The 26849-nt window shown below is 41.5% G+C and overlaps 2 protein-coding genes across 4 annotated transcripts in view; one reads left to right on the top strand and one right to left on the bottom strand.

Moving 5' to 3' along the window:
- Positions 1–26849, bottom strand: part of NCKAP1L (NCK associated protein 1 like) — a 59675-nt gene that overhangs the window by 31026 nt on the left and 1800 nt on the right. The window contains exons 1-9 of one of the 3 annotated variants that reach the window (XM_059081528.2): positions 15305–15456; positions 14130–14240; positions 13311–13403; positions 8298–8354; positions 7655–7797; positions 6540–6630; positions 6312–6449; positions 5452–5500; positions 5200–5356 (exon numbers count right to left, since the gene is read on the bottom strand). In XM_059081528.2, coding sequence (XP_058937511.2) covers positions 5200–5356; positions 5452–5500; positions 6312–6449; positions 6540–6630; positions 7655–7797; positions 8298–8354; positions 13311–13403; positions 14130–14240; positions 15305–15427 — 962 coding nt within the window. In that variant the 5' untranslated portion in view covers positions 15428–15456. Of the gene's footprint in view, positions 1–5199; positions 5357–5451; positions 5501–6311; positions 6450–6539; positions 6631–7654; positions 7798–8297; positions 8355–13310; positions 13404–14129; positions 14241–15304; positions 15457–26849 lie in introns of those variants that run through there. The other 2 variants (XM_067009446.1, XM_067009447.1) reach the window with 2 other exon arrangements.
- LOC131767242 (gametocyte-specific factor 1-like) lies at positions 21192–24737 on the top strand. Its single transcript, XM_059082454.1, has 3 exons — positions 21192–21284; positions 21892–22012; positions 24724–24737. Exons 1-3 carry the CDS (start codon positions 21192–21194, stop codon positions 24735–24737), a joined length of 228 nt encoding a protein of 75 aa, XP_058938437.1.

The raw sequence follows: 26849 nt of genomic DNA, 5'->3' as shown, positions 1-26849 counted from the left end.
CATGTGGGAATCTTCCCGGATCGGGGCACGAACCCACGTCCCCTGCATCATCAGGCAGACTCTCAACCACTGCGCCACCAGGGAAGCCCCCACATAGGGTTTTAATGGCAAAGCTGGGACTAGATTTCTTGTCCTGTGCTCCTGCCTTGACACCTTCAAGCCTAAGCACTCTTCCAGGTTTGAGGTAAATACAAAGAAGCAGTGCATAAATATGACACAGGCCCTGCTCTCAAGTAAAAGTAGTTACTCCAGCTCTCCCCTGGGTACCATTCCCACCCACCTCCTCTTAGAATTTAACCTTATCAGTTACCCTTTTGTCACTTCAATCTCTCTCTCTCTCCACTGGTTTATTCTTTTCTCCCAATAAGCCTCCCTTATTCTAAAAGGACCCTCGCTTGACCCTGACAATCTACTGAACTTTGCTCATTCTCCCACACCACCAAACTCCTCCAGAGAGACACCTTTACTCTTTTTTACCTCACCTTTCACTGACCCTTGAAGCCCATATGACCTTAGACACTAAACAAACTGCTCTCTCTAAGGTCACCGTCAACTTTTGAATCACCAAATTAGATGGCCTTTTCATTGTTCTTTGTTTATCTGTAACATTTGACTCTCCTGACCATATTTCTTTTTTTCAACTAGTGACCTATGCTCAAAAGTCCCCGACTACTTTAGGTACTGTGCTCTCTATGTCCCTTATATCTGTCTTCTCTTGTCCTGCATCTGTTGCCACCACATTAGTCGAATTTATAACCTTTTGTTTCTCTTCTCCAAACCACCCCTTATTGAGCTTAGCACAGAATCAAAGAAATTTAGAGTTGGAAAGTATCTTAATCAACTCAGGATTCAACTCCACAGCATTCCTGGTGGGTAATTTTTTTTATTTCATCCTCTACATGGTACAATGGAAAGTGAGAGGATTAAGAGTCAAAAAATCTGGAATGATTTCCTAATTGCATCTCTTATTAAGTGACACTGAGACTGAGCCTCTATTTTCTCATTTATAAAAGAAGGTATTGGGATTTCCCTGGCGGTCCAGTGGTTAGGGCTCGGCACTTCCACTGCAGGGGAGCGCGGGTTTGATCCCTGGTCAGGGAACTAAGATCCTGCATGCCGCGTGGTGCAGCCAAAAAAAAAAAAAAAGAATATATTAAACATATACCTGAGTATAACACGAAGATCAAATTAGATCATTAATGTCAAAGAACTCCCTAAACTATAAATCTTACATGTTAGTGTTGTTCTTAGTGATGGGGAACAACACACACTTCAAACATCCCTTCCATTCCCCAGAAGCGGTAATCATTAGAAAGTTTTTCTATATATCTGTATCTATTTACCTCCTGTAACTTCTAATTATTAATCTTAGATTTACTCTCTCTTAAATCTGGCAATGAATTTTTAATAATACTCAGTTGTTGAGAGTTTGAGGAATAAGTATTCTCATAGATGGTAGATAATACATCTGTTTGGAGGACAATTTGGGAGGAGCTATTAAAATTTGCATATGCATATCCTTTACCCCAGCAATTCCACTTATAAGAATTTACCCTACAGAAAAGTTCACAGGGCTTCCCTGGTAGCGCAGTGGTTGAGAGTCCGCCTGCCAATGCAGGGGATATGGGTTCGTGCCCCGGTCCGGGAAGATCCCACATGCCGTGGAGTGGCTGGGCCCGTGAGCCATGGCCACTGAGCCTGCACTCCGCAATGGGAGAGGCCACAACAGTGAGAGGCCCGTGTACCACAAAAAAAAAAAAAAAAAAGAAATGTTCACCAAGATATATGTCTAAGGATGTTCATTTCAACATTGTTTGTAAAGATTTTTTTTTAAAAAAAAAAAAAAGGAGGGAGAGAGGGAACACTTCAAATGTCCATCAATAGTGGATTGGGTAAATAAATTATGTTACAACCACATAATGAAATACTGTTTGACTGTTAAAAAGAATAAGTCTCTATAGACTGATACACAAAGATATCCAAAATACAGTAAGTAAAAAAAAAAAAATCTTCAGAATGTAATGTAGAGGGGCTTCCCTGGTAGCACAGTGGTTAGGAATCCACCTACCAATGCAAGGGACACGGGTTCAAGCCCTGGTCCAGGAAGATCCCACATGCCGTGGAGCAACTAAGCCCGTGTGCCACAACTACTGAGCCTGCACTCTAGAGCCCATGAGCCACAACTACTGAGCCCACGTACTGCAACAAGGAGTAGACCCCACTCACCGCAACTAGAGAAAGCCCACGCGCAGCTACGAAGGCCCAACGCAGCCAAAAATAAAGAATATAATGTAGAATGTGGATCCATTGCTTTTTATCAATTGCTTATATAAGGCTGAAAATATATGCACACCTTTACATGTTCATATATATACACAAGCATCTGGAGGGCATGCACCAAACTATTATGGGAAGTGAGACTGTAGTCAACTTCCTTTTTGTACTTTTCACATTTCTGGTGTTAGTTTTGCAACTACAAAGATAATAAAGGTATTTGACCCCTTCCTTAATCCCATACCTCCTTCTCATTATAACTCTGTCTCTATTCTTCCCTGCAAAGTCAAACTTCATGAAAGAGTTACTTACTAAATTCCTTATCTCCCATTTGGTCCTAAACCCACTGCAATCCAGGTTTTGACCTCAGCACTCAACTGAAGTTATCCACAAGAAGGGGACTAAGACCATCTTTACAGCCAAGTTCAATGAACATTTTCCTGTCCTCATTTTGTTTGACCTCCCAACATCGTCTAACATATTTATAGATAACTGGTCCTTTCTTCTTAGCATGTCTTCTTTCCTTGCCTCTGTTATTCTTCTTCTCAGCACCTCTCACTGATTTCTCTGTCTCTGCTGGCCCTTAAATTTCAACGTTCTCAGAGGTTCTATCCCAGTCTCTTCCCACTCCACACATTCTCCGTGACTACCTACTCCCATGGCTTTGATTACCATTTTGCCAACCTTTATCTGAATCCAGATCTCACTCCTAAGTTCCACAATCACAAGGTAAAAGGTCTACATCTAACTTCAATGTGCTACAAATACTTCAAATTCAAACTGCTTAAAACTGAATTCACAACCTTTCCCCCACAAATATCTTAAGGCATACCAAGTATCCAATCCAGAAACCTTGACTTCATCCTCAATTCCTCCTAATTTACTTAATCCCTGCTTCTAGTTTTTTCTTTTTAATGTTTATTTTATTTATTTTTTGGCTATGTGTTTTATTTATTTATTTATTTTTGGCTGTGTTGGGTCTTCGTTTCTGTGCGAGGGCTTTCTCTAGTTGCGGCAAGAGGGGGCCACTCTTCATCGTGGTGTGGGGGCCACTCTTCATCGCGGTGCATGTGCTTCTCACTATCGTGGTCTCTCTTGTTGCAGAGCACAGGCTCCAGAGGAGCAGGCTCAGTAGCTGTGGCTCACGGGCCCAGCTGCTCCGCGGCATGTGGGATCTTCCCAGACCAGGGCTCGAACCCATGTCCCCTGCACTGGCAGGCAGATTCTCAACCACTGCGCCAGCAGGGAAGCGCCCCTGCTTCTAGTTTTTATCCACCTAACTTCTTTTCTTCCCTGCAGCCAGAGTGACTATTTCTAAAATGCAAATATGATTGTGTCACTCCCTTGTTTAAAAATCACTCAATGGGGACCTCCCTGGTGGCACAGTGGTTAAGAATCCGCTGGCCAATGCAGGGGACACGGATTCGAGACCTGGTCCGGGAAGATCCCACAAGCCGCGGAGCACCTAAGCCCGAGCGCCACAACCACTAAGCCTGCACTCTAGAGCCCGCGAGCCACAACTACTGTAGCCCGCGCGCCTAGAGCCTGTGCTCTGCAACAAGAGAAGCCACCGCAATGAGAAGTCCACGCACTGCATTGAAGAGTAGCCCCCGCTCGCCTCAACTAGAGAAAAGCCCGTGCGCAGCAACGAAGACCCAACGCAATCAAAAATAAATAAAAATTTTTTTTTAAAAAAAAGAAAAATCATTCAATGGCTCCCTATCCCTTTTTTAAAAAAATAAATTTATTTATTTATCTTGGCTGCGTTGGGTCTTCTCTGCTGCGCACGGGCTTTCTCTAGTTGCGGCGAGCAGGGGCTTCTCTTGTTGCAGAGCACGGGCTCTAGGCGCACGGGCTCAGTAGTTGTGGCACACGGGCTCTAGAGCACACGTTCAGTAGTTGCTCCACGGCATGTGGGATCTTCCCAGACCAGGGATCAAACCTGTGTCCCCTGCATTGGCGGGCAGATTCTTAACCACTACGCCACCAGGGAAGTCCCTCCCTAGCCTTTTTAGAACAGGCTCAAATCCCGTGAGAGGACATCCAAGGCCCCAATTTACCTCTCCAAACCTGTCTCTTGACAACATCTTCATTTTTGTAACCTGGGCTATATGAATTTCTTAGAACTTGCCCATGCTCCCTCTTGCTATGAAATCTTGATAGTTTCTCTGCCTAAAGTATCTTTCTCTGCCTTAAGCAACTTCCCTGCCTTTCCATCCCCACCCCCACCACTCCAGCACACACACACACACACACACACACACACACACACACACACACACACACACTTCCCCTGTTTAATTCTTCAGGTCTATCTGCCTCCAGGTTTTCCTGGATCCTCCAGGGCCAGTTTAAGTATCCTTCTAAAGCACTTTAGGTTTATACATCATAATCCCTTATTATATCACAACAGTTTATCTATTTTTCACTAATTTGCAAGTTCTTTGAGAGCAGAGATTCTTTTTAAAAAAGAGAAGTCTTTTTTAATTTAATAAGTACATATATTGCACTTACAAAGTACCAGGCACTTTTCTACATGCTTTCTGAATAGTTACTCTTTCATTCCTCATAACAACCCTATGAGGTAGGTCATAGGGAATTACTATTATTATTTATAGACAAATTGAGGTATGGCATAGAGAAGCTAAGTAACTTGCCCAAGATCACATAGCCAGTAAGTGGTAGAGCTGGAATTCAAACCCAGGTAATCTGGTTTCAGAATCCATTATCTTAACCTCTATGTTATCTTATTAACTAATGTATCAAGTGAAGTACCTAGTAAATAGAATGTATTCAATAAATACTTTTTCAATAATTAGAATTATTCCTTAACACCTATACTTGGGACACTTATGGAGACTAGAAAAGGATGTCAGGAGGGGCTAAAAATCCCTAAAGAAGATTAGTTGGGACCTCATATCTCACCCTTTCAAACCGCTAAACAGATCCTCGGTGACCTTGTGCACTTGTAGCACATCCTCCCGTATGAGGGTGATGTACAGGGAACCCTGCAGACACAGCTTCCACAGCTTCTGGCACTGGCTATTGGAGTTGAGGCACCCGTGACAAAGAAGAAACCCAACTGTGGGTGGGTAAAACAGTGCAGAGGAAGACTTTTAGAATTTGATCTTCATATAACATGCTATGTCTGTTCCCACCTCATTCCACAAAACTTACTGACAATCCAGCGCTCCATCACTTCCACAGACAGGTACTCACAGGCCATCTATGAGAAGAGAGGCAGAGATGGTCTAGCAGTTGTTTAACTTGGTCTATGCTAAAGACTAAGGCAGTCAAGACAAGGGCAGTCAAGCTAGAATTTGAGTATGAAAACCAACTTTTATTTTACCAAACTGGATAAGGGCACTTTGATAAGCCAATATCTGGGAAACCTGCCAATAATGGAGGTGAGGCACTAGAAGTGGAGTGAGGAAAAAAGAATATAGTTGAGAAAAGAAAAAGGAACTTGGACTGGAAGTGAGGACAAACAAATGGTTTGACATAACTTCTCTTCAACAATTCAGGAGAGTAATACTCAAAATCTCATGATTTCCCTCTCCCTTGGATTCTTTTTCCATGTAAAGTATACACCACTTGTTTGGTGCTTCTCATACTCTTGTACCATCAGTTGTATTTTTATGACTACATGGCATATCTTCCTACTAGATTATAAATTCTTTGAAGAAGGACCTTGGGCCGATAGTGGTTGAATAAAAAAATTTGTTAATTAATTGACATCTATGCTCAAGTTCCTGCTGGGCTGAATAGGTGCCTAATGACTCAGTTTCATCCATTCATTCATTCTATGAACATTTACTAAATTCCTTCTATGGGCAGGCACACACTAATGCTGGTCCAAAGAAAAGCTCCAACCCAACTATGATTTTTTTAGCCACAAGAGGTGATCAACTCAGAGGCATATCCTAGAAGAGGGCTAAAGCACTCTTAGGGCTGATATTTCCTGAAAAGAAGCACCTTCTAAAGAGATGGCCTTGGAAAGAGAATGCTTCCACTGACAAGAGGAAAAGGGAACTCACTGTGTCTGAATTAGCAGGGTTAATCATGGCTGCAGGGCTGCTGATGAGACTTAGAAGCTGGGCACTACGCCACTGCTCAGCCCCCTGGTTCCTTCGGACAAACAGAAAGTGCAAAGAAAGCAGGGCTCCACTCACAGCCTGTGGAGAAAAACAAATGAATCTTCAATGTCAATAATGGGGACAACATACTTCTGCCTGAGGAATTCTCCACTCTCTCAAGAAACTTGCCTTTGTGTGGGGCCCAAACTCCTCTGTCAGCTTCTTCAGAGGGTGGTCATACTCCAAGACCATCTGACCCAGACGGGCAAAACTGGGGTCACTGGAAGCATAGGAAAAAGGAGTTACAGCCCTCCCTTAAACATGACGTAAACTCTCATGTTTGCATATAGGATAACAATGTGTACATAGTCTGGTATTCTCCACCACCTCCAAAGATACTAAACTGTGAATTACATATACAGATAACCCACACCAGGCCCAGGTATAACTAAGATAGAATCACATGATTTGGGGCTGGTCCATGAAAGTTTCTTCCGTATTAAGCACCTGAAATAAGGTTGGACACATGATAGGTATTCTATAAATTCATATTGATTAGTCACAAATCAAGTAATATGGCTGGACCCAAATCTGTATACAACCCAAAAGACTATATATACATTCAAAATGAATGGTAAGGGTTTCCCTGGTGGTACAGTGGTTGAGAGTCCGCCTGCCAATGCAGGGGACACGGGTTCGTGCCCCGGTCCGGGAAGATCCCACATGCCGCGGAGCGGCTGGGTCCGTGAGCCATGGCCGCTGAGCCTGCGCGTCCGGAGCCTGTGCTCCGCAACGGGAGAGGCCACAACAGTGAGAGGCCCGCGTACCGCAAAAAAGAAAAAAAAAAAAAAAAGAATGTAGGCACATGGGAATACACATCATACATAGAACAATGTTCCACGGCCCACTCTGATCCCTCTGGTCTTTATTTTTTTCAGTCCTTAAATACTTTTATTTGCACTAATGGAAAGGCAAAGAATTGCAGATAATCCAAAATCCATTTATATTTGGCTTCAAATGTATTTTCATACATTACTTACGTCTAATGGCTTTAACTTTATTAATATTATTCCTACTAAGATTAAAAAGAATTTTCTTTGCCTTTTGCAATAACCTCAAAGGCAGAGTGGCAGCAGTCCAGGATTAAAAACTCATTAGAGACAGTGCAATTGTTTTATTTTGCCTGGGTTATCATATAGATTATATATTCTCACATGAGAAAGCATGCCATCTATTTCTCTTGTATCCACCTTTACCTCATAGTACCATGTATGAGATTCTTCGTCTTGTAAATCTCAACTCACCTATGTCCATGAAGCATCTCATGGGCACAGTTGTACACGCCAATGAGTACCCGTCGATCCTCAATCCGTGATAGAAGTAAAATAACTGAGGTATAGGTCACTATCAAGTCCAGGTAACTCCGAGTGAAGTCAAAGTTGAGATTCTACAAGGAAAATACATAGGAACCCAAGAACAGCAAGGCTTATTAACCACTATTTCCCCAACCATTCCAGACAGTGCTAAACAGACTCTGGAACAATCTATTTAGAAGGAGAAACTGACAAGACTGCAAATTCAGAAGGAGAAAATTTTAACAAAATTCAGGGGCTAAAAGTGAGCTCAAGATATAAGGAGGCCAGGAAATAAGGTGGCATTTAGAGGTTGGAGGAGGTAGAATAAGAAGATTTTTATGTGCATTCTGGATTAAATAAATCACATTGCTGATCTGCTTAGCATGTAAATACACTTTAACTTCAACATTTTTACAAAAGAATTATAGTCCTGGAATTAATAGCCATTCATTCATTATACAGTATAAATTATATATATTATATTATAGTCCTGGGGGAATAGCCATTCCTCCAGTCCCATCTCACCCCACACTGTCCCAACAGAGACAATTTCTGTGGCTCTAGGATAGAAGAGAATTGCCAAGAATCTTACGATATCAAAATGGCACTGGCAGGCATCAATCGTGTTGAGAAGTTCATATACATGATCCTGGGGGTAGAATCAGAGATAAGAATGAATAAAGAGAAGATGACATGTACTACCAGAATTTGAGGGGAAGGTTCTCTCCCTTGGAGGTCCTAGAGAACCACTGAATAACATAAGAGAGGGTTGCTGAGTAGAGGGAGTTCCTCCTCCGTAAGCTGTCCGTGGGCCCCTATCAGGCTACCCTACTGGATGCCCATGTCTCCACAGGCACAAGTCACTACTACATTATGCACACTTTCCCTGATCTTGTCATCCCAGTGCCCCCTTCCTCCACAAAAAAAGGTTACAAGATACAGACCATCTGATAGGCTGTTTCTAAAATATCAAAAATCAGACCCATTTTTATTGATGAATCCCAAAATCAGTCTGTTCTTTGATTCTGTCTTTTATTCTCAGAAGTTAATCATTAACAAATGGGAAAACTACCCAACTTTCTACATGTTTCTGTTTACTGATCACCTACTATGTACTAAGTACTTACTAGGTAAGTTGCATATACTTCATTTAACCCTCATTTCAGTGTGAGAGGGATTCTTTTTCTTTTCATACATAATTTTACCTAAATAAATATGCAGTTTTACTGTGGACACTTCCCTCCCCGCAACATCAGCACCCACCCTCCATCCTGCACAACCCTCAGGTAAACCAGTTTAACAACCTGGTATGTCCTTTCTTAATTTTCATCCTATTTATATAATCCTATTAGATAGGGAGAAAAAGAGAGAGAGGGGTCTTTTTGAAAATCATTTGTGTTAAAACTTTGAGATAATATTACACTGTTCTTATCATTTTACTTTTCTTATTCAACCTTACCTGCTAAAAGTCCTCAAGTCATCTGGTAGAGCACTAATGTACTTATTAATGGCTGCATAATAGCCCATGGTATGGCCAATTCATTCAGCCTTTTTCCCACTGTTGAGTGTTTGCTTTGTTCCAATTGCTGGCCCTATCCACTGCACATTAGGACTTTCATTTCTATAAAAGTGGAACCTCTAGATCAAAGGGTATATATATTTTTATTTTTAAAATACGTTGTCAAAAGATTTGAACAGGCTCTTTACATTTAAAAATATAAAAATGACAAATAAGCACATGAAAAGACGCCTAATAATATTTCATCAGGGTAATGCAAATTAAAATCACATGAAGATATCACTACACACCCATCAGAATGACTAAAATTTGGGAGTTCCCTGGTGGTCCAGAGGTTAGGACTTGGCACTTTCACTTCAGTGGCCCAGGTTCAATCCCTATTCAGGGAACTAAGATCCCGAAAACTGTTTGGTGCGGCCAAAAAACAACAACAAAAAAAGAATGACTAAAAGCAAGTGTTGATGAGAATGTGGAGCAACTGGAACACTAATATATTGCTGATGGGAAGGGAAAATGGAACCATGACTTTGGAAAAAATGTTTGGCAGTTTCTTATAAAATTAAACATATACATATCATATGATTCAGCAATTCAACTTCTAGATTATTTACCCAAGTGAAATGAAAAATGATTTGTACTCAAATATTTATGGCAACTTGTGCAAAATAGCCAAAAACTGGACACAACCCAAAAGTCCATCAACAGGTAAGTGGATAAACAGATTGTATCCATACAATGAAATAGTACTCAGCAAAAATAGGAAATGAATCATGAAACATAAACAAATCTTAAAAACATGCTGAGTGGGCTTCCCTGGTGGCGCAGTGGTTGAGAGTTCGCCTGCCGATGCAGGGGACATGGGTTCGTGCACCGGTCCGGGAGGATCCCTCATGCCGCAGAGCGGCTGGGCCCTTGAGCCATGGCCGTTGAGCCTGTGCGTTCGGAGCCTGTGCTCTGCAACGGGAGAGGCCACAGTAGTGAGAGGCCCACGTACCACAAAAAAATAAATAAATAAAAATAAATAAATTAATTAAGTAATTTAAAAAAAAACATGCTGAGTGAAGGAAGCCAGACACAAAAGAAAACGTGCTATATAGATTCTAATTATATATATGAACCCCTGAAAAGAAAAACCTAATCTGGAAAGCAGACCAGTGGTTGCCTGGGGCCAGGAGTCAGGGAGGTAGGGACGGACTGTGGAAACAAAGGTGCAGGGAAGCTTTGGGTTGATGGTAATTTTCTGTACTTTGTGGCAGTTGTTGTAAACTTATTAAATGTATGGAGAAAAATGTTTCCAAGTTACCTTCCCCAAAAGGCTGTATCTAAAGTAACATATGGGGAAACTGAGGCTAAGAGCAGTTAAGAAACTCCCCAAAGATCACAAAACTAGTAAGGCAAAGTATCAGAATTAGAACCCAGAGGCCATGATCTTCTGTCTATACTACATGATCTCAAGACCTCTGTCTAGGTCTATGCTGCCTCCTTTGCTGGGAGGGCCTGTCTACAACTCCTTCCTGCAACCTGATTCCCAAGGGATAAAAGATATAACTGAAGTTTGCTTTCAGCCTCTCATACAACCAGTGTCACTATACTGTAAAGACAGAATCAGAAAGGAATGAATTTAACATCTGTTTGGCCTATTACTTTTTTATATGCTAAACACTGTACTAGATGTTTTCAGTGCTCCAGACGCGCAGGCTCAGCAGCCATGGCTCACGGACCCAGCCACTCCGTGGCATGTGGGATCCTCCCAGACCAGGGCACGAACCCGCATCCCCTGCATCGGCAGGCGGACTCTCAACCACTGTGCCACCAGGGAAGCCCCTTTTATCTCATTTAATTCTCACAAATACCCCATGTAGTAAATCTCATTTCCCCTTTTATAGATAAAGAAACTGGGAGTCAGAGTCTCTTGTCTAAAGCCATACAGTTTTGTAAGTGATAAAGCTGAGATTTAAAACCAGGTCTGTCTGATTCAGAGCCTACCTACTTTATAATGCACAATACCTCCGTGTCTCTATTTCCCTTCCTGCCCTGAATGAGGCATAATAGATTCCTTGGGCTCAGAACTTTACTAGCAACCAGAGGTATCCTAAAATCTCCTTTGGACAAATTTTCTAGTAATAGACTTTTTATATGCTTCCAGCATTCTTCTACTACCTCCACCAGTGCCTACCTTCTTCCTAATCACTACTCTCAATTCCAAATGAAATAACCTCTGACCTGACCCTCCTTCAGACCTTACGGTCTTCCATGTCCCAACTTCTCTCTTCATTGCATGATCTAATGAACAGTCTGGATTAGCTCCCTAGAGAAAACACAGGACACCCAAAGCAGGGTCCCATACTCTTGTACCATCTGAAGAAATACTATAATACCATCACAAACTTAAATGGCTCAGATGACTAAAATTTGTGTTATTTCTTGAATATATAAATAATAGGTGTTCATTGCAGAAAAATTAGAAAATACAAAATTTCAATTTATTTTTAAAGCCACTCATAATCTCACTATGTAAATAAGTTCCAGCCTTATTATATGCATATTTATCTATGTAAATATACATTTTAGGGACATCTCCTATCATAAGCTACATTGTAATTTGCTTTTATACTAAAGAACATGTGAAGAGCATTTTTCCATGCCGATTAATATAAATATGTGTTATCTTTAACAGCTGTACAATATTCATTTATAGACATATACTCTGAACTTTTAACTAAGCCTCTATTTTTTGAATATATCAATTATCAAGTTGTCACTATCATAAATAATGCAATAGAGTACATTCTTGTACATATACCTTTGCACTTCTGATTGTTTCCTTAAGACAAATTTCTAGAATTAGAATTGTTACTTTTAAAAGTATATATTTTTAAGACTTTTGAAACACCATATCGATCTGCCCTTCAAAAACATTGTACTAAATAATTTTTCACAGTTTATGTTTACAAAAATAGTACATGCTCATTGTTTAAAACTCTATTTATCATCCATGTATTATGCTACCAAACACTGTTAACAATTAGACAAATCCAAATTGAGGGAAATTCTGAAAAATAACTAGTCTGGACGCTTCAAAAAGGTCAGTGTCATGAAAGACAAAATAAGGCTGAGAACTATTCTAGATTAAAGACTAAAGAGAGGGCTTCCCTGTTGGCACAGTGGTTGAGAGTCCGCCTGCCAATGCAGGGGACACGGGTTCGTGCCCCGGTCCGGGAAGATTCCCACATGCCGCGGAGCAGCTAGGCCCGTGAGCCGTGGCCGCTGAGCCTGCGCGTCCGGAGCCTGTGCTCCACAACAGGAGAGGCCACAGCAGTGAGAGGCCCGTGTACAGCAAAAAAAAAAAAAAAGACTAAAGAGACATGACAACTAAGAGACATGACATCATAAATTCAATGTATGATCCTTGAGACAACTAGAGGAATATGAATATGGGCTATATATTAACTATAACATTATAGCAATTTTACATTTCCTGAGTACGATAATTGTATTAAGGTTAGGTAAGAAAATATTCTTGCTCTTAGCAGATGTATGCTAAAGTATTCAGGGAGGGAAATGTCACAATGCCTGCAACTAACTCAAATGGTTCAAGAAAAAAAAAAGGTAAGCAAACATGGCAAAATACTAAAAATCAGGAGATCCAGGGGGAGAATAGAACAATATTCACTGTACCATTCTTGAAATTTTTCAGTAGATTTGTAATAAACTATTGGGTAAGAATACTTAAAATTTTAACTCAAATAATACAAAAATGTATAGTGTGATAAGTTAAAGCCAATCATAATAATCCACCCCCAAAGGCAGGTATTTTTAACAGTTTAATGTGAAATATTCCAAATCTTTCATATATATATATATATATATATATATATATATACTAACACTCTGTGTATATAAGTTTATGTATCTTTTAAAACAAAAATAAAATTGTATCATACACTATTCTGCAACTCATTTTCATTTAACAATACAACTTGGATATCCTTCCATATATCAATACATCTTATTTTTCCATGAAACAGGAATAAGGAACATAAAAGAACATCCAAACATTGGGGACCTGAGCTAGAGAGAGCTCACCCGAAATTCCATAACATCCACAAATGACTGGTAGTAGTTGGTGAGGAATCTAATTATCTCAGATTTTTCCCGATGTACTGGTCCTAAATGTTGCTGAGAGAAACAAAATAAAAAACACAAATTAAGAAGACAATTGATCAAAGTAACCCAAAAAGAACAGGGGTTGTACCTAAAACATTCTTAAAGAGGGTTAAAATACACTGACAGAGGAAGTTGGAAAGTCTTCGAACTCTGAAGGTTTTTAAACAGAGAATATTCTCTATCTAGGCAGGATGGTTGCATGCAATCCTGACTGGATATAGAGTGTGAAATGAGAGGAAATTTCAAGGTCTCTTTCAGCTAAAGAGGTTTATTATTCATATCAAAGTCAAAAGAAGCTGAATGAGAAGATGCTATAGGTAAGATGGTAAGAAATCTAGGGCTAACATTTAATAAGGGAGAAGTAAGAGATATGACACTAGATGCATAACTCTAAGACAGTAACCGAGAAAACACTGAGGGGGAAATAGGAACAACAATAAAATATATGCAACTGCTTCATCGATAGAGCTGTCTTTCTTGGTAAGAACAAAGTGTTCTTGTGAATCTTACAATGGAGAAAGGGGCAATGCTTTGCTCCAGTTTACCCTAGGAGAATCCCATCTTATCTCAGAATTCTTAAGACTACAACAACCTAAAGTCCTGTGGTTGAGCTTAGGAAAAGTAAAAGAAGGCTACTCCATCCCCTGCCAAGTTCAAAGAGAGGCAGTCAAAAGAGTTTGAACCATCCAAGCACATAGTTATTTCAGAGAAAGGAGAGAAGAGGGACAGCATTCTCACCGTGCTGTTTCGGACATCTATGTTGGGAAATTTCTTGTTGATGTACTTGAGAGATGATTCCATGGACTTTTCCAGTAAGAAAGGGGGCTTGGATTTGGGGTCTGAACAAGTCTGCACAAATAAATAACACTACATTTCAACCCTTTCTCCCGCTTCTTGGAAACATACCTCTTCCTGCATCATGCATTCTCATACAATTTCTCTTAGGGAAAGGGAATCTGGGAATTAATTATAAGAGTAGGTCAGGAACAAGTTCCAGGACATTAAGCCAACTATCAGAAGAGCTAAATAACCTCGGCATTTCGTCTTGCTGGGTAAAGCTTAACATCTGCTCGCCCGGCACAAAGAGGAAGCTCTCTCCTCACCCCTCAGCTGAAGCCGGAAGGAGTGAGAAAAGCAGCTGCTCAGGAGTTAGACTGTGGGAGAATCAGTGTCACAATTATGTCCATTATATAAGCATCTTATCCCAAAGGGCATTTATAGGGGGCATGGAGAAAGAGAAACTATGTCCCCAGTGATTTATTATGAAATGCACCAAAGTCCCCTCCCCCAAGTCCCCTATTTTCTCTTCCAGAAATTCCCTACTCCCACCTGTCTTTATCTCTTAACTTCACTAGGCCCAGCCCCTAGCCCACCTCTTGCCACCAGCTTCTCCCAATTCCAAAGTTCCTATCCTAAACACACAACTATATAACCACAGCAAGAACTGTCTCAGAGTCTAAGTCCCTCAGAAGGTACCTACTCTTTTTTTAATCCAAATATCATATCTATTTTTTCCTTTTAGGGAAAGTACTTGCACGAAAAAGTTTTTGCCAGAGACCCAATTTTGGCTGTCTTCAGAGTGTGGGGGACCAGCACTAAACAATAAGACCCAGAATTCTAGACGCAGACTTTTATCCAGGAGACCCGGAACACAGTTATTTCCCATCCCACCTCTAACCCCAGCAGGAAGCAGACACCCTCACTGGGGTGAGAATCATACCAAGAAAGGCGGAAGCCCTGAAAAAAAGCCTCCGCTTCTGCCTCCCAGAACTGGCTGTCCTATATAATCCGAGTGACTGAAGGCCAGTTAAACTAGTGAGAAAGAGGAGCAAGCCTAACGCTGGACCTGCCTCAGGGTTCCCTGCCTTACTGCTGCTGGAATAGTTAGTACTAGTCCACTTGCCTATGCTTACCTTCTTGATGTTATACATTCGGATGAGAACCCCCTGACCTCGGTCATTCAGGATAGTGAGTTTCTCTGCTAATTTATGTTGGTAGGCAGAAGTCAAAGACATGATGGCCACAGAGAGGAGCATCCAGACGGCAATGTCTGATCTCCCCAAACACTTTCAGCTTGGGTGGTGACACCCTCTGGGCGGAGGCACCCAGCCTGGTTGGTGCGCTGGTCTTCCCGTTGCCTCTACAATTGGCTCATGGCTGAAAGCAGTCATTACACCTCACAGCCCCTCTGAATCTTCTGTGCTTCCTGTTGCACACTCAGCAGGGGAGACTTCCTCTTTCTAGCTGTGCAGCGTTTTTGGTAAGACTGTAAAATGTGTAGAAGTTGGGGAGAGGGGCAGGCTTTCAAGGCTCTTCACAGTCTGCCATCAACCTTTTGGGCCTACCCTTCCACTACTGCCCTATATAAAAGCTCCACACCAGAAAAAAAGTATCAACCACCTCAGGCCCATCCACCTTTATACTTTCCCTCTTTTATATCCCCATCAAGAATGTCTATGGGGCTTCCCTGGTGGCACAGTGGTTGAGAGTCCACCTGCCAATGCAGGGGACACGGGTTCGTGCCCCGGTCCGGGAAGATCCCACATGCCGTGAAGAGGCTGGGCCCGTGAGCCATGGCCACTGAGCCTGCGCTTCCGGAGCATGTGCTCCGCAATGGGAGAGGCCACAACAGTGAGAGGCCCGCGTACAGCAAAAAAAAAAGAATGTCTATGTTATTCTCTCCTGAACCTTAAGCCTATTCACATTTTAGGGCCTAGATTAAATTCCAACTCCTCCAAACTACCCCATTCAATGTCAAACATTATATAACACTGTATTCCTTGTTATATTTTTAAGTATATGTCTTATCTCCCCAACTACATCATAAGCTCCTTAATGACAGGAATTGTATCTAACACTTCTTTATATCCCTCTAGCACAATGATTCTCAAAGTGTGGTCACATTAGCATCACCTGGAAGCTTATCAGACATGCAAATTCTCGGTCCCACTCCAAACCTAGTGAATCCAAAACTCTGGGGTAATATCCAGCACTCTGTTTTAACAAGCCCTCCAGGTTAAATTCAATGCTCTCCCAGGTTTGAGAACCACCACTTAAGTACAATGATTCTTAAAGGTGCTTAAGAAACTGAGATCAGGGCTTCCCTGGTGGCGCAGTGGTTGAGAGTTCACCTGCCAGTGCAGGGGACACGGGTTCATGCCCCGGTCCGGGAGGATCCCGCATGCCGTGGAGCGGCTGGGCCCGTGGGCCGTGGCCACTGAGCCTGCGCATCCGGAGCCTGCGCTCCGCAACGGGAGAGGCCACAACAGTGAGAGGCCCGCGTACCACAACAAAAAAAAAAAAAAGAAAAAAAAATAGAAACTGAGATCAATCCCTGTCTCCTGAGATTCAGAATTGGCAGGTCTGCAGTGGGGTCTAGAAGTGTGCGTTAACAAGTACTCTAGGAGGTTTTGGTGCAAATGTTCCGTTGGACACATATTGAGAAACAATGATCTAGAACACCACCTCTTAGACACAATAGCCACTCAATAAATATGCTGATTTATTTGTTGAATTATTAAGACTAAACTGGGAAATAGGCCCCATAAAGAAGGACCAAATTAACTGAGATTAACAAGGGGAAATTAATGACAGACTTTAAATCTTAGAAGACTAGATAAATTTTAGCACTATAATACTTTTGTCATTCCAAGTTAGGCCTTAACTCCCTAACTCAAGAAAATCAGCTCCCTTTCAAGTTTCTTTCAAGGCAAAAAGCAGAAAGTCCTCAGAAAATTCTAAATCAAACAGAATTGTCTTCATATCTACCTCCTTTCCAACACCTTTTCAAATAAACAAGAAGATGGAATAAAATTTCAAATATCTCTAAGGTAAACTTTGCATTTTCGGAAAACAGAATCTGCCTTCCAGCTTATTTACTGCAATTGAGTCCCTAGAAGGCTATGAGCCTAGCATAAGGTGATAGTGGCCCCAAATATTTGAATTACCTGCTGTTACCAACGAAACTCAGGTTCTACTAAAGAGATCCGTGAGGTTTCTATTGGTCTTTCACCTTGATGGAGGAGAATTAAGGGCAGACAGTAAGACATCAATATCTACGGAGCTGACCAGCAGTATAGCAGCAGCCTCCTTATGGGTTGGTATAGTTCCTATTGGATCTTTCTCACTTGCATTTCTAATCCTCATCCAAAAAATTTTGTTAACGACACTCCATGCCAAGCCAATCTTATGCTCTGCTATCCCCTATTACGTACTCACCAGCTTAGTGGGGACCATGTTCTCAGTGTCCTATGTTCATTTTTCATTTCTGCCTTTCTCATTTATGTATGCTTTCCCTCTTGCTGACCCAAATCCCAGTCAATATTCTGGATCTAGCACAAACAATCCCAAGTCCAGCCCTTGCTGAACTTCTACAGCACTTGGTCTATAGCACATATTTTACACCTAAATTAGTTTTCACCTTTAATTGCCCATTTTATATTATACTGCTACCTCAGCTGAACTGTAAGATTGCTAGAGCCCAGAAACACTTATTTGCCTATACTTGGCATATGGGAAAAGCCTACATTTTGGAATCAGACAGAATTCTGGGTTCAATAGTTGAGTACAGTGGACTGAGCCTTATGACTTAGAGGCTAGGATCCCAGGTTCTAGAGCCAGATAGCCTGAGTTCACATCCCAACTCTATCACTTAGCAGCTTTGATCCAGTGTCCCTGTCTGTAAAATTGAGATGATATTAATAGTTTCTATCTCTTGGGAGTACTGTGTGTGTTAAGTAAGTTACTGCATGTAAAGTGATGACCTGGTTATTTACTATGTACCAGGTACTTAAAGTGCTTGACATGTATTACATCAAACAATAGTAATAATGATACTCAAACACTTACTAGCTTTTTTTTTTTCAGAGAAAACAACTGACAGTATTTATTGCCACTGATAAAATACAAACTGTCAAGCAGAAATGACAATTTTGGAAAACCTGTATCCACTACTATGAGCCTGCCAGTTTCCCTATACTTAAAGATGTTCCTGATGAAATCAACACTTACTAGCTTTGTAACTTTAAGCTATCTACCACCACTGAGTTAGTTTCCTAATCTATACAATGGCAGTAATCCCTCATACAACTGTGCAAGTAATTATATGACATGGTGTATGTAAATACTTGGCTCAAGACCTGGTACACTGGATTAGGAAGGCCAAATATAAATTTTTGATTTTTTTTAGCATGTAGTGAACTTATGTTGCTTTCTGTGGAATTCTATTTGGCACCCCATAAAGAAAAAGGCCAGGTTTAAAGATGAGAGTAATCATGCCAACAGGTAATTTCTAGAGAAACTTCACTGGAAACATTATGTGGCAGGTCCTGCTGGAAACTGGAGGAACCCTTCTAAGGGGAGTTTAATTACCCCAGAGCAGGGTCTGGTAACCCTGGCTACAAATCAGAATACCCTGTGGAACTCTTTTAAAGCCACAGTTAGCCAGACCCCATTCATGAAGATTCTAATCCAACAGTTCTAGAGTGGGGCCAAAGGCTCTGTCACTTTAAAACTACTCAGTGATTCTCATGCACAACCAGCCTTGAGAACCACTTCTCAAGACCTAACTATGACATCAAAAACTTCCAAACCTCTGAGAAACCACAGAACATATGATGGGAGAAGAGGAATTGAGTAGAAAGTTGCTTCACACCACTTGAACAGAAAGTTGCTTCACATCTCTTGACTGAAATGTACTGTGCTTTCCCTCCCGTCAAACTTCAGCTATTTGCCTTGTTTTGCCTTACAGAAGGATTGTTCTCCTGTTCAAGTGACCCTGCCCTTCAGATTCTTGAGTCACTGCTTCAAGAATAAGTTCAGGCTTCCCTGGTGGCACAGTGGTTGAGAGTCCACCTGCCAATGCAGGGGACACGGGTTCGTGCCCCGGTCCGGGAAGATCCCACATACAGCAGAGCGGCTGGGCCCGTGAGCCATGGCCGCTGAGCCTGCGCGTCTGGAGCCTGTGCTCCTCAAAGGGAGAGGTCACGGCGGAGAGAGACCCACATACCACCAAAAAAAAAAAAAAAGAGTAAGTTCGGTCTAAAAAGCCTTTAGGGCTTCCCTGGTGGCGCAGTGGTTGAGAATCCGCCTGCCGATGCAGGGGACACGGGTTCGTGCCCCGGTCCGGGAGGACCCCACGTGCCGCAGAGCGGCTGGGCCCATGAGCCGTGGCCGCTGAGCCTGCGCGTCCGGAGCCTGTGCTCCGCAACGGGAGAGACCACAACAGTGAGAGGCCCGCGTACCACAAAAAAAACTTAAAAAAAAAAAAAAAAAAAAAAAAGCCTTTAGACTAGGTTTAAGTGTCAAGCTAGCATCAAGGTTGGAATACTCTTGCCAAGTCTAACAAGTGGTATTAAACCAAACGGCCTCCATTATTCTAGTGCTGGCGTCTCTACATGGGATATTCAGCTATCAATAATTAGGTGAACGATCCCAGGTCACCAATTCTTGAGGCCTATTCCTGAAGCACTCTTTGTTTATTAAGACCAGCCTTTCAGTCCAATCAAACTTCAAATTTTTCTAGGCTGCTGGCTAAAAATAAGGGTTTGAGGTTATCTAAAGACTACATTTAGGTATTAAAGCTCTTTTTCCATTATCTTTAAGAATCTTCATTGTAAAACAACTATACCCCAATAATAATTTTAAAAAAGAAGAAGAAGAATCTAAAGATAGCTATGCAATACTGGATTATACTGCACCTTTATATTCAGGGAGCCAATTCACTTCAGAGTAAGTGTTCATGGCTCTAATATAACCATTAAATGCATTGTAAGCTTTAAAAAAACACCTTGGCTTGTGTTCCTGAAAGGTACCTGAGTTTAAATCCCTAGACTTAATCACCTAAATGCCCTCAGGAAAATCTGACATTTAACAGTCTAGCTCTGTGCCCTTTGTCTATGCCCTAGGCATGATGTAAAGTAGAAATGAAATGGGCTATTCCAGGCACTTTTCTATCCCTACTGCTTATGGCAGTCTGCCTTGATCTTTTTCCCCCTTATCAGACTGTGTGGTCTCTGCTTTGCAGAAATCTCAACTGTAGCTGTTGCCTGGAAACTTGGGAGTCCTTGAAGTGAATGTCTGCAATGCTAAAGACAGCTAGCCATAAGGGAGGGTAGGCCTCCTATTGGTAGTAAAATGAGGCAGATTTGAGACTGTGTATTCTTAGTTCACTTCTAGGAGTCTTCATATGTTAATACCTACAACTTTAGAGATTTCAGATGGGCATTCTCAGATAATTATAAAGTAGCCTGAACTTGAATATGGTAATGTTCATTCTTCCAAATCCCTCTCCCCAAAAGTGTCTATGATGACCTGTCTGACAAGTAGCATCCTTGTCTGGAAAAGAGCTTAATTTAGACAGGTTTGGCAGAGAGATGGAAGGGGGGCAGTGCTGAACAGTGAAAGAACCGGCTGCCCCAGCCCTTGCTTTCTCCAGCACTCAAGCTTATGGTGTTAAACTTCACCTTACCCCAGTACTGTGAGTTTTCCAAGGAATCCCACCTGTTTATTTAATACGCTAATGAAGGGCAAAAAAAACTATCTAAAACAAGCTATATAATATGTACAAATACTAATTTTTGGCCTTCCAAGGCAGATAAGCAGTGAATTTGTCCTATTATCCTATTATCTAACTGGCTAGGCTATTGTTTAGTTATCCAAAACTTTCATAGGTAAAAATTGAGACACCCATATCTTTCACACTACTCTTTCTCTGAAAACGGAAAATAGACCTATGTCAAGATTACTTGATCCTAAACGTCAGTATTTTCTTTGCCAACCTGGCTCCTGCTATTTAGGCTCATGGAGCTAGAAGTCTTGGAAATACATCCTTATGACCCAAACCACAGGATGTCAGCCAGCAGGTTACAGTACCACCTGGCATCATGTAGAAAGGTAAGTTTTCCTGATAACTCTTAAGTCACTGGAGGGAGAAAACTAAGCTCAGAATATAAAAGGTTAAAGACCTTTAAAAAAAAAAGAAGAAGAAGAAGAAGAGGACTTCCCTGGTGGCGCAGTGGTTAAGAACCCACCTGCCAATGCAGGGGACACAGGTTTGAGCCCTGGTCCAGGAAGATCCCACGTGCCGCAGAGCAACTAAGCCCGTGTGCTGTAACTACTGAACCTGTACTCTAGAGCCCGCAAGCCACAGCTACTAAGCCTGCATGTCACAACTACTGAAACCCACGTGCCTAGAGCCCATGCTCCGCAGCAAGAGAAGCCACCGCAATGAGAAGCCTGTGCACCACAATGAAGAGTAGCTCCCGCTCGCCGCAACTAGAGAAAGTCCGGGCACAGCAACAAAGACCCAATACAGCCAAAAATCAATAAAGAAAGAAAGAAATTTTTTTTAAAAACACAAAAAAACAACTTCTGAGTATACATAGCACCTGCAAGTTCTTAATGTTGGAACATGGTATGTCTTCAGCATTTCCAGAAAGGAATGGAGGGTAGAATACAGGCAAAACCTAATAGCCATTTAACAAGAACTTCTTCCTTTTAGAAAAATCCAAAGAAAGCTAAAAAGATGGCTAACTGCAAATATAATGCTTGTCATGTGGTCCCAATCAAAAGGCTCAGAGAACATGAGGCTAACTGTGTCAATAGAACTGCTATAGATGACGGTAAGTTTTTCATTTGGGGGACAGATAAATGGAGTTGAGTTCTATTGCCTCCCTTCCATATTTCATAGCTATGGACACCTTAGCCAAAGAGGAATGAAAAACAAAAAGAAGTTTCCACTCTGCTTCTATAACTTCTGGTCTGCTTTATTTCAGAGTCATTTAATCTTCCAAAGGTTACTTCTCCAAGTTTGGAACCAAGTGAAAACTTTTCTGACGCCACCAATCAGATTCCTGACCCTGATGTCTGTAATGTAGGTAAGCAAGGGTGAGACAGTGAACACAGTCCTAAGTGAAAGCTTGGACCCTAAGTCCTCTCTAGCTAATAAGTATGGAAGCCCTGTAGTAATTAGTCTTAATACTCCTCCCACAAAATCCTTCACCAAAGCAATCAAAAGAGTAAATCTCGGGCTTCCCTGGTGGCACAGTGGTTGAGAGTCCGCCTGCCTATGCAGGCGACGCGGGTTCGTGCCCCGGCCCCGGGAAGATCCCACATGCCGCGGAGCAGCTGGGCCCGTGAGCCATGGCCGCTGAGCCTGCGCATCCGGAGCCTGTGCTCCGCAACGGGAGAGGCCACAACAGTGAGAGGCCCGCATACCGCAAAAAAAAAAAAAAAAAAAAAAAAAGAGTAAATCTCAGAATTTCATCTCTCTCTGGAGAGGCAACCCAGTAAAAAGGAGTCTAATTAAACCTAAATTCACTTATAACAGTTAAAAAATTCTTATCTTACCAATACCCAGTCACTTTCCATAGAAGTAATTTTTTACTTGTAATCTGAAAGGTTAGGATCTATCCTATCTCAAGTGATATCCTTTCTCTAAGATGCAGCATGTTATATTGGAGAATTCACTAGCTTTTCAGTCAGATCTAGGTTCAACTATCTGCTCTGGTCTTAAGGAAAGTTACTTCTCAAACACATCTCCCTCATCCATAAAAGGAATAATATCTACCTCCTAAAGTAGATCAATATTAAATAAAGATGTATGTATGTGTTAGAGCAATGAAAGCCCCTTTAACAGATAAAGCCCAAACTGTGTTAATGTCATCATTTAACACAACAGAAGTTCCCTTGTATACAATCCAGTGCAAGTATTCGGTAGGAGTGGTGATTCAAGAACAGAGGCTCTTAGACTTTTGCCTGTCACCTCCCACACCTGACTTCCCAAGCTGCCACAAAAAGAATGGAGAAAGTACAGCTACCTCATAACCACCTCAGCCCAGATGAGAATATTTATACTCACATCTCATTGGCAAAAACTAGTCACAAGACCATACCTATGTCAGGGAGGCAGGAATGTAGGCCCAGGCAGAGCAGTCACTTCCCAGCAACAGCTATGGGAGGGAGATTCAAATCTCCTGCCAGCTAGCCTTCTCTGCAATAATGTAAAAATGCTTAGTACTTGTGTTACTTCATCCTGCTTTCTTTCTTTCTAGATAACACACATCATTCTCCTTCATTTGCCCTTAAGACATTTGTTCCAAAAATGCTGGTTTGTGAAAGGTAAGATAAATCATCCTATAGAAGTTATTGGAATAGAGAGTGTAATACCTTTAATACCTTAGAAGAATGGCCACTAGATCATAGGCATGGCAGATGCCTAAGCTTCAATTACAAATTTTTTTTTTTTTGCAGTACGCGGGCGTCTCACTGCTGTGGCCTCTCCCGTTGCAGAGCACAGGCTCTGGACGCGCAGGCTCAACAGCCATGGCCCACAGGCCCAGCTGCTCCGCGGCATGTGGGATCTTCCTGGACTGGAGCACAAACCCGTGTCCCCTGCATCGGCAGGCGGACTCTCAACCACTGCGCCACCAGGGAAGCCCAATTACAAATTTTATAAGAGCTGTATTCATGGGCTCTGATTATTTCCATTCCTTTCCTAAGGCTCTGCTTAGGACTTTAATCCATCAAGGACTTGATTACACAAGGTTCTCAATTCTGTGTAAATTTTCAAGGAAAAAAAAACCAATTCCTAAAGCTACGAAGGGGAAAGAGCTAGTATACTATACATGGGCAGGATCACTAACCACACAAACTTGAAGGGCACAGCCAAGAGCTAGAGGAGCCATCAGTGGAGTTACCCACTGGATACACAGTGGGGAGGGAAGGTGCAAAATAACTATATAAAACAGAAGCTAGCACAAAACCAGTAATTCCTACCCTGACATGTAGTAGCATCAACTATTTTTGTTAAAGTCCTAGATCTGGTTATCTAGACTAATTCTCTAGTTCTGATTTCCAGCTAACTTTCCTCCTTTGGTCATCTTCTACAGCGACTCAAGAGACATAAAAAAAGAGACTATGGATGATAAACATCCTAACAACCATAAGTCCTGGAGAAAAGGTAGAATAACTTTTTTAACATCACAGTTTTAACATATATTAACATAGTTTTTTATATTAACATAGCTTTAACTAATATCACTAACATCGTATTCTAAATCTTCTAAAGATTCTTAGACAAGCTTTTCTTCTTTAAAAATAAACATTTTCAAAAAATAATAAATAAATAAATAAAAATAAACATTTTCTATTCAAAGTTCTTCTCCTCTCACAATAGAATGCAGGGAAAGTCCTGATGGCTTTAAATCAGACTGGAGAAAGAGCTGTCTAGAACTCTATTTGAAATGCTATTAACACACATCAAGCTTAGGTCTTCCATAAAAACGCTTGCTATCAAAATGACACTGCCTAAATGTTCTCTTTCTATCCTTAGGTCAGAAGAACTGATGGGGAAGTTGTAGATTAAAGAGCCAGCAGATGGAAGATTTATTAAGTCTTTTTTTAAAACTTTGGGTAGGGCTTCCCTGGTGGCGCAGTGGTTGGGAGTCCGCCTGCCGATGCAGGGGACGCAGGTTTGTGCCCGGTCCAGGAAGATCCCACGTGCCACGGAACGGCTGGGCCTGTGAGCCATGGCGGCTGAGCCTGCGTGTCCAGAGCCTGTGCTCCGCAACAGGAGAGGCCACAACAGTGAGAGGCCCGCGTACAGCAAAAAAAAAAAACAAACAAACAAACAAAAAAAAAAACTTTGGGGAAACCTTTACTGTCAAATTTTAGATAACAACTTTTGTCACTGTTGGCATCTTAACATGTTTTTATTTATTTAAATAAAGAGTATTTTTCCTATGACAAGCTTCATTTGGTTTTTTATTCTTCCTTGTTGTCATATCCTCATTTTTCAACCAAAGGGCTGGAGGGCTGGTTTGCCTATTTCTCTTTGTAGGGGAAAAACAGTCACCATGTGGTCTATAATGCTATTCCTTAGTTAGGTTCTTTATCCCCCAACTTTTTTCTCCTACCTCCAAGTCATTTACTATATGACCATCATAACAACCTTCTTCAATCAATTCTCCATATGAATCTTCCATGCTTAAAGGATATAGTTTTTATGACAAGCTGAGTTTGAAACATGGCTCCAAATCTACCTTCCTAACTCTGCAGAAGTCAGTTTACACCCATGTTAAATATGTTTTATTCTTTTTCACTCTGTTCATTTAAAAATGTCACCCCTTGCCCTTCAACTATTCAAATCCCTGTTCTAGCTTTTTTTTTTCTTTTTCTTGAGGTACGCGGGCCTCTCACTGTGGCCACTAGATCATAGGCATGGCAGATGCCTAAGCTTCAATTACAAATTTTTTTTTTTTTTTTTTTTTTGCGGTACGCAGGCCTCTTACCACCGTGGCCTCTCCCGTTGCGGAGCACAGGCTCCAGACGCACAGGCTCAGCGGTCATGGCTCACGGGCCCAGCCGCTCTGCGGCATGTGGGATCCTCCCAGCCCGGGGCACGAACCCGTGTTCCCTGCATCGGCAGGTGGACTCTCAAACACTGTGCCACCAGGGAAGCCCTGTTCTAGCTTTTTTTAAGTCCAATTCTTGATCCTCACCTCATTTAAACCGTCCCTGTCTCCGACCTCAACCAAACCACAAACCTTCATGAAGGAAGGCAGAATCACATACTGCTTTATATTTGCTACCTCATTAGCCTAGTGCTGTGCATCTAGGATATATTCAAATACTCCGTGCTTAAACTGAACCAATACCCAGTTTAAAACAGGCCAAAATTAGTTCCTCTTAAGCTGTAATTTTTATTGCAGCTAGTTAATCCTTTTAAAATAATGAGTTTGGGGTTTTGCTAGTTTACTGACTAGTTCAGGTATATTTAGACTTAAAGAAGTTTTAGTCAAATGAATATTTTCTGCCCTTAGGAGTCCTATCCCTACCTAAGTATTTTCTAGATCGTTTTCAAATGATCTTTGTTTTTTCTTCCACTAAAATAGAAGGGAGAACACTAGACACTTTTAGCATCTAGCACATTCCAATATATTTGGTACAAAGTGGAGGGGGTAGGGGGCTACTGACTTTCTCACTTAGCTTTACAGAATATAAACAAGATTTACTTTTATCTCTTGACTAAGACCTTACACATATTTTGAATTTTTAAATTATACTTTGGTATATTAACACCAGACTATAAAAAAACAAAAGGTTGTTTCCCAAGAAAAATGGCCCTAAAAGATAAAATTGTCTTCCTTTATCATATTTTAGCTATATGGAATCTTCCCCTAAAAGAGCATGCAGTCTTAACTGGGGGACCATATAATTTTTCTTCCAAACCAGGATACTCTTGAGCTTGAAAGTGGGAACAATAATTATCCTGGGATAACAACCAGACAAACCGAGTCAACCGCCCTAGTAAGTCATCACTTATTAGGCAGTTGTATCATTTAAAACATGGGTACCAGATTTACTCAAATCTTGCTTTAAGAGGTTTTGAGTCCCTTGGAAAAAGGCACAATAGAATCACTTTTTTTGGTTTCTAACATAACATTTGGTCAAAGCTTC

The sequence above is a fragment of the Kogia breviceps genome, chromosome 12 (assembly GCF_026419965.1).
Source record: "Kogia breviceps isolate mKogBre1 chromosome 12, mKogBre1 haplotype 1, whole genome shotgun sequence".
Taxonomy (NCBI): domain Eukaryota; kingdom Metazoa; phylum Chordata; class Mammalia; order Artiodactyla; family Physeteridae; genus Kogia; species Kogia breviceps.
The sequence above is the reverse complement of the archived record's forward strand: the minus strand, read 5'-3'. Positions and strand labels throughout refer to the sequence as shown.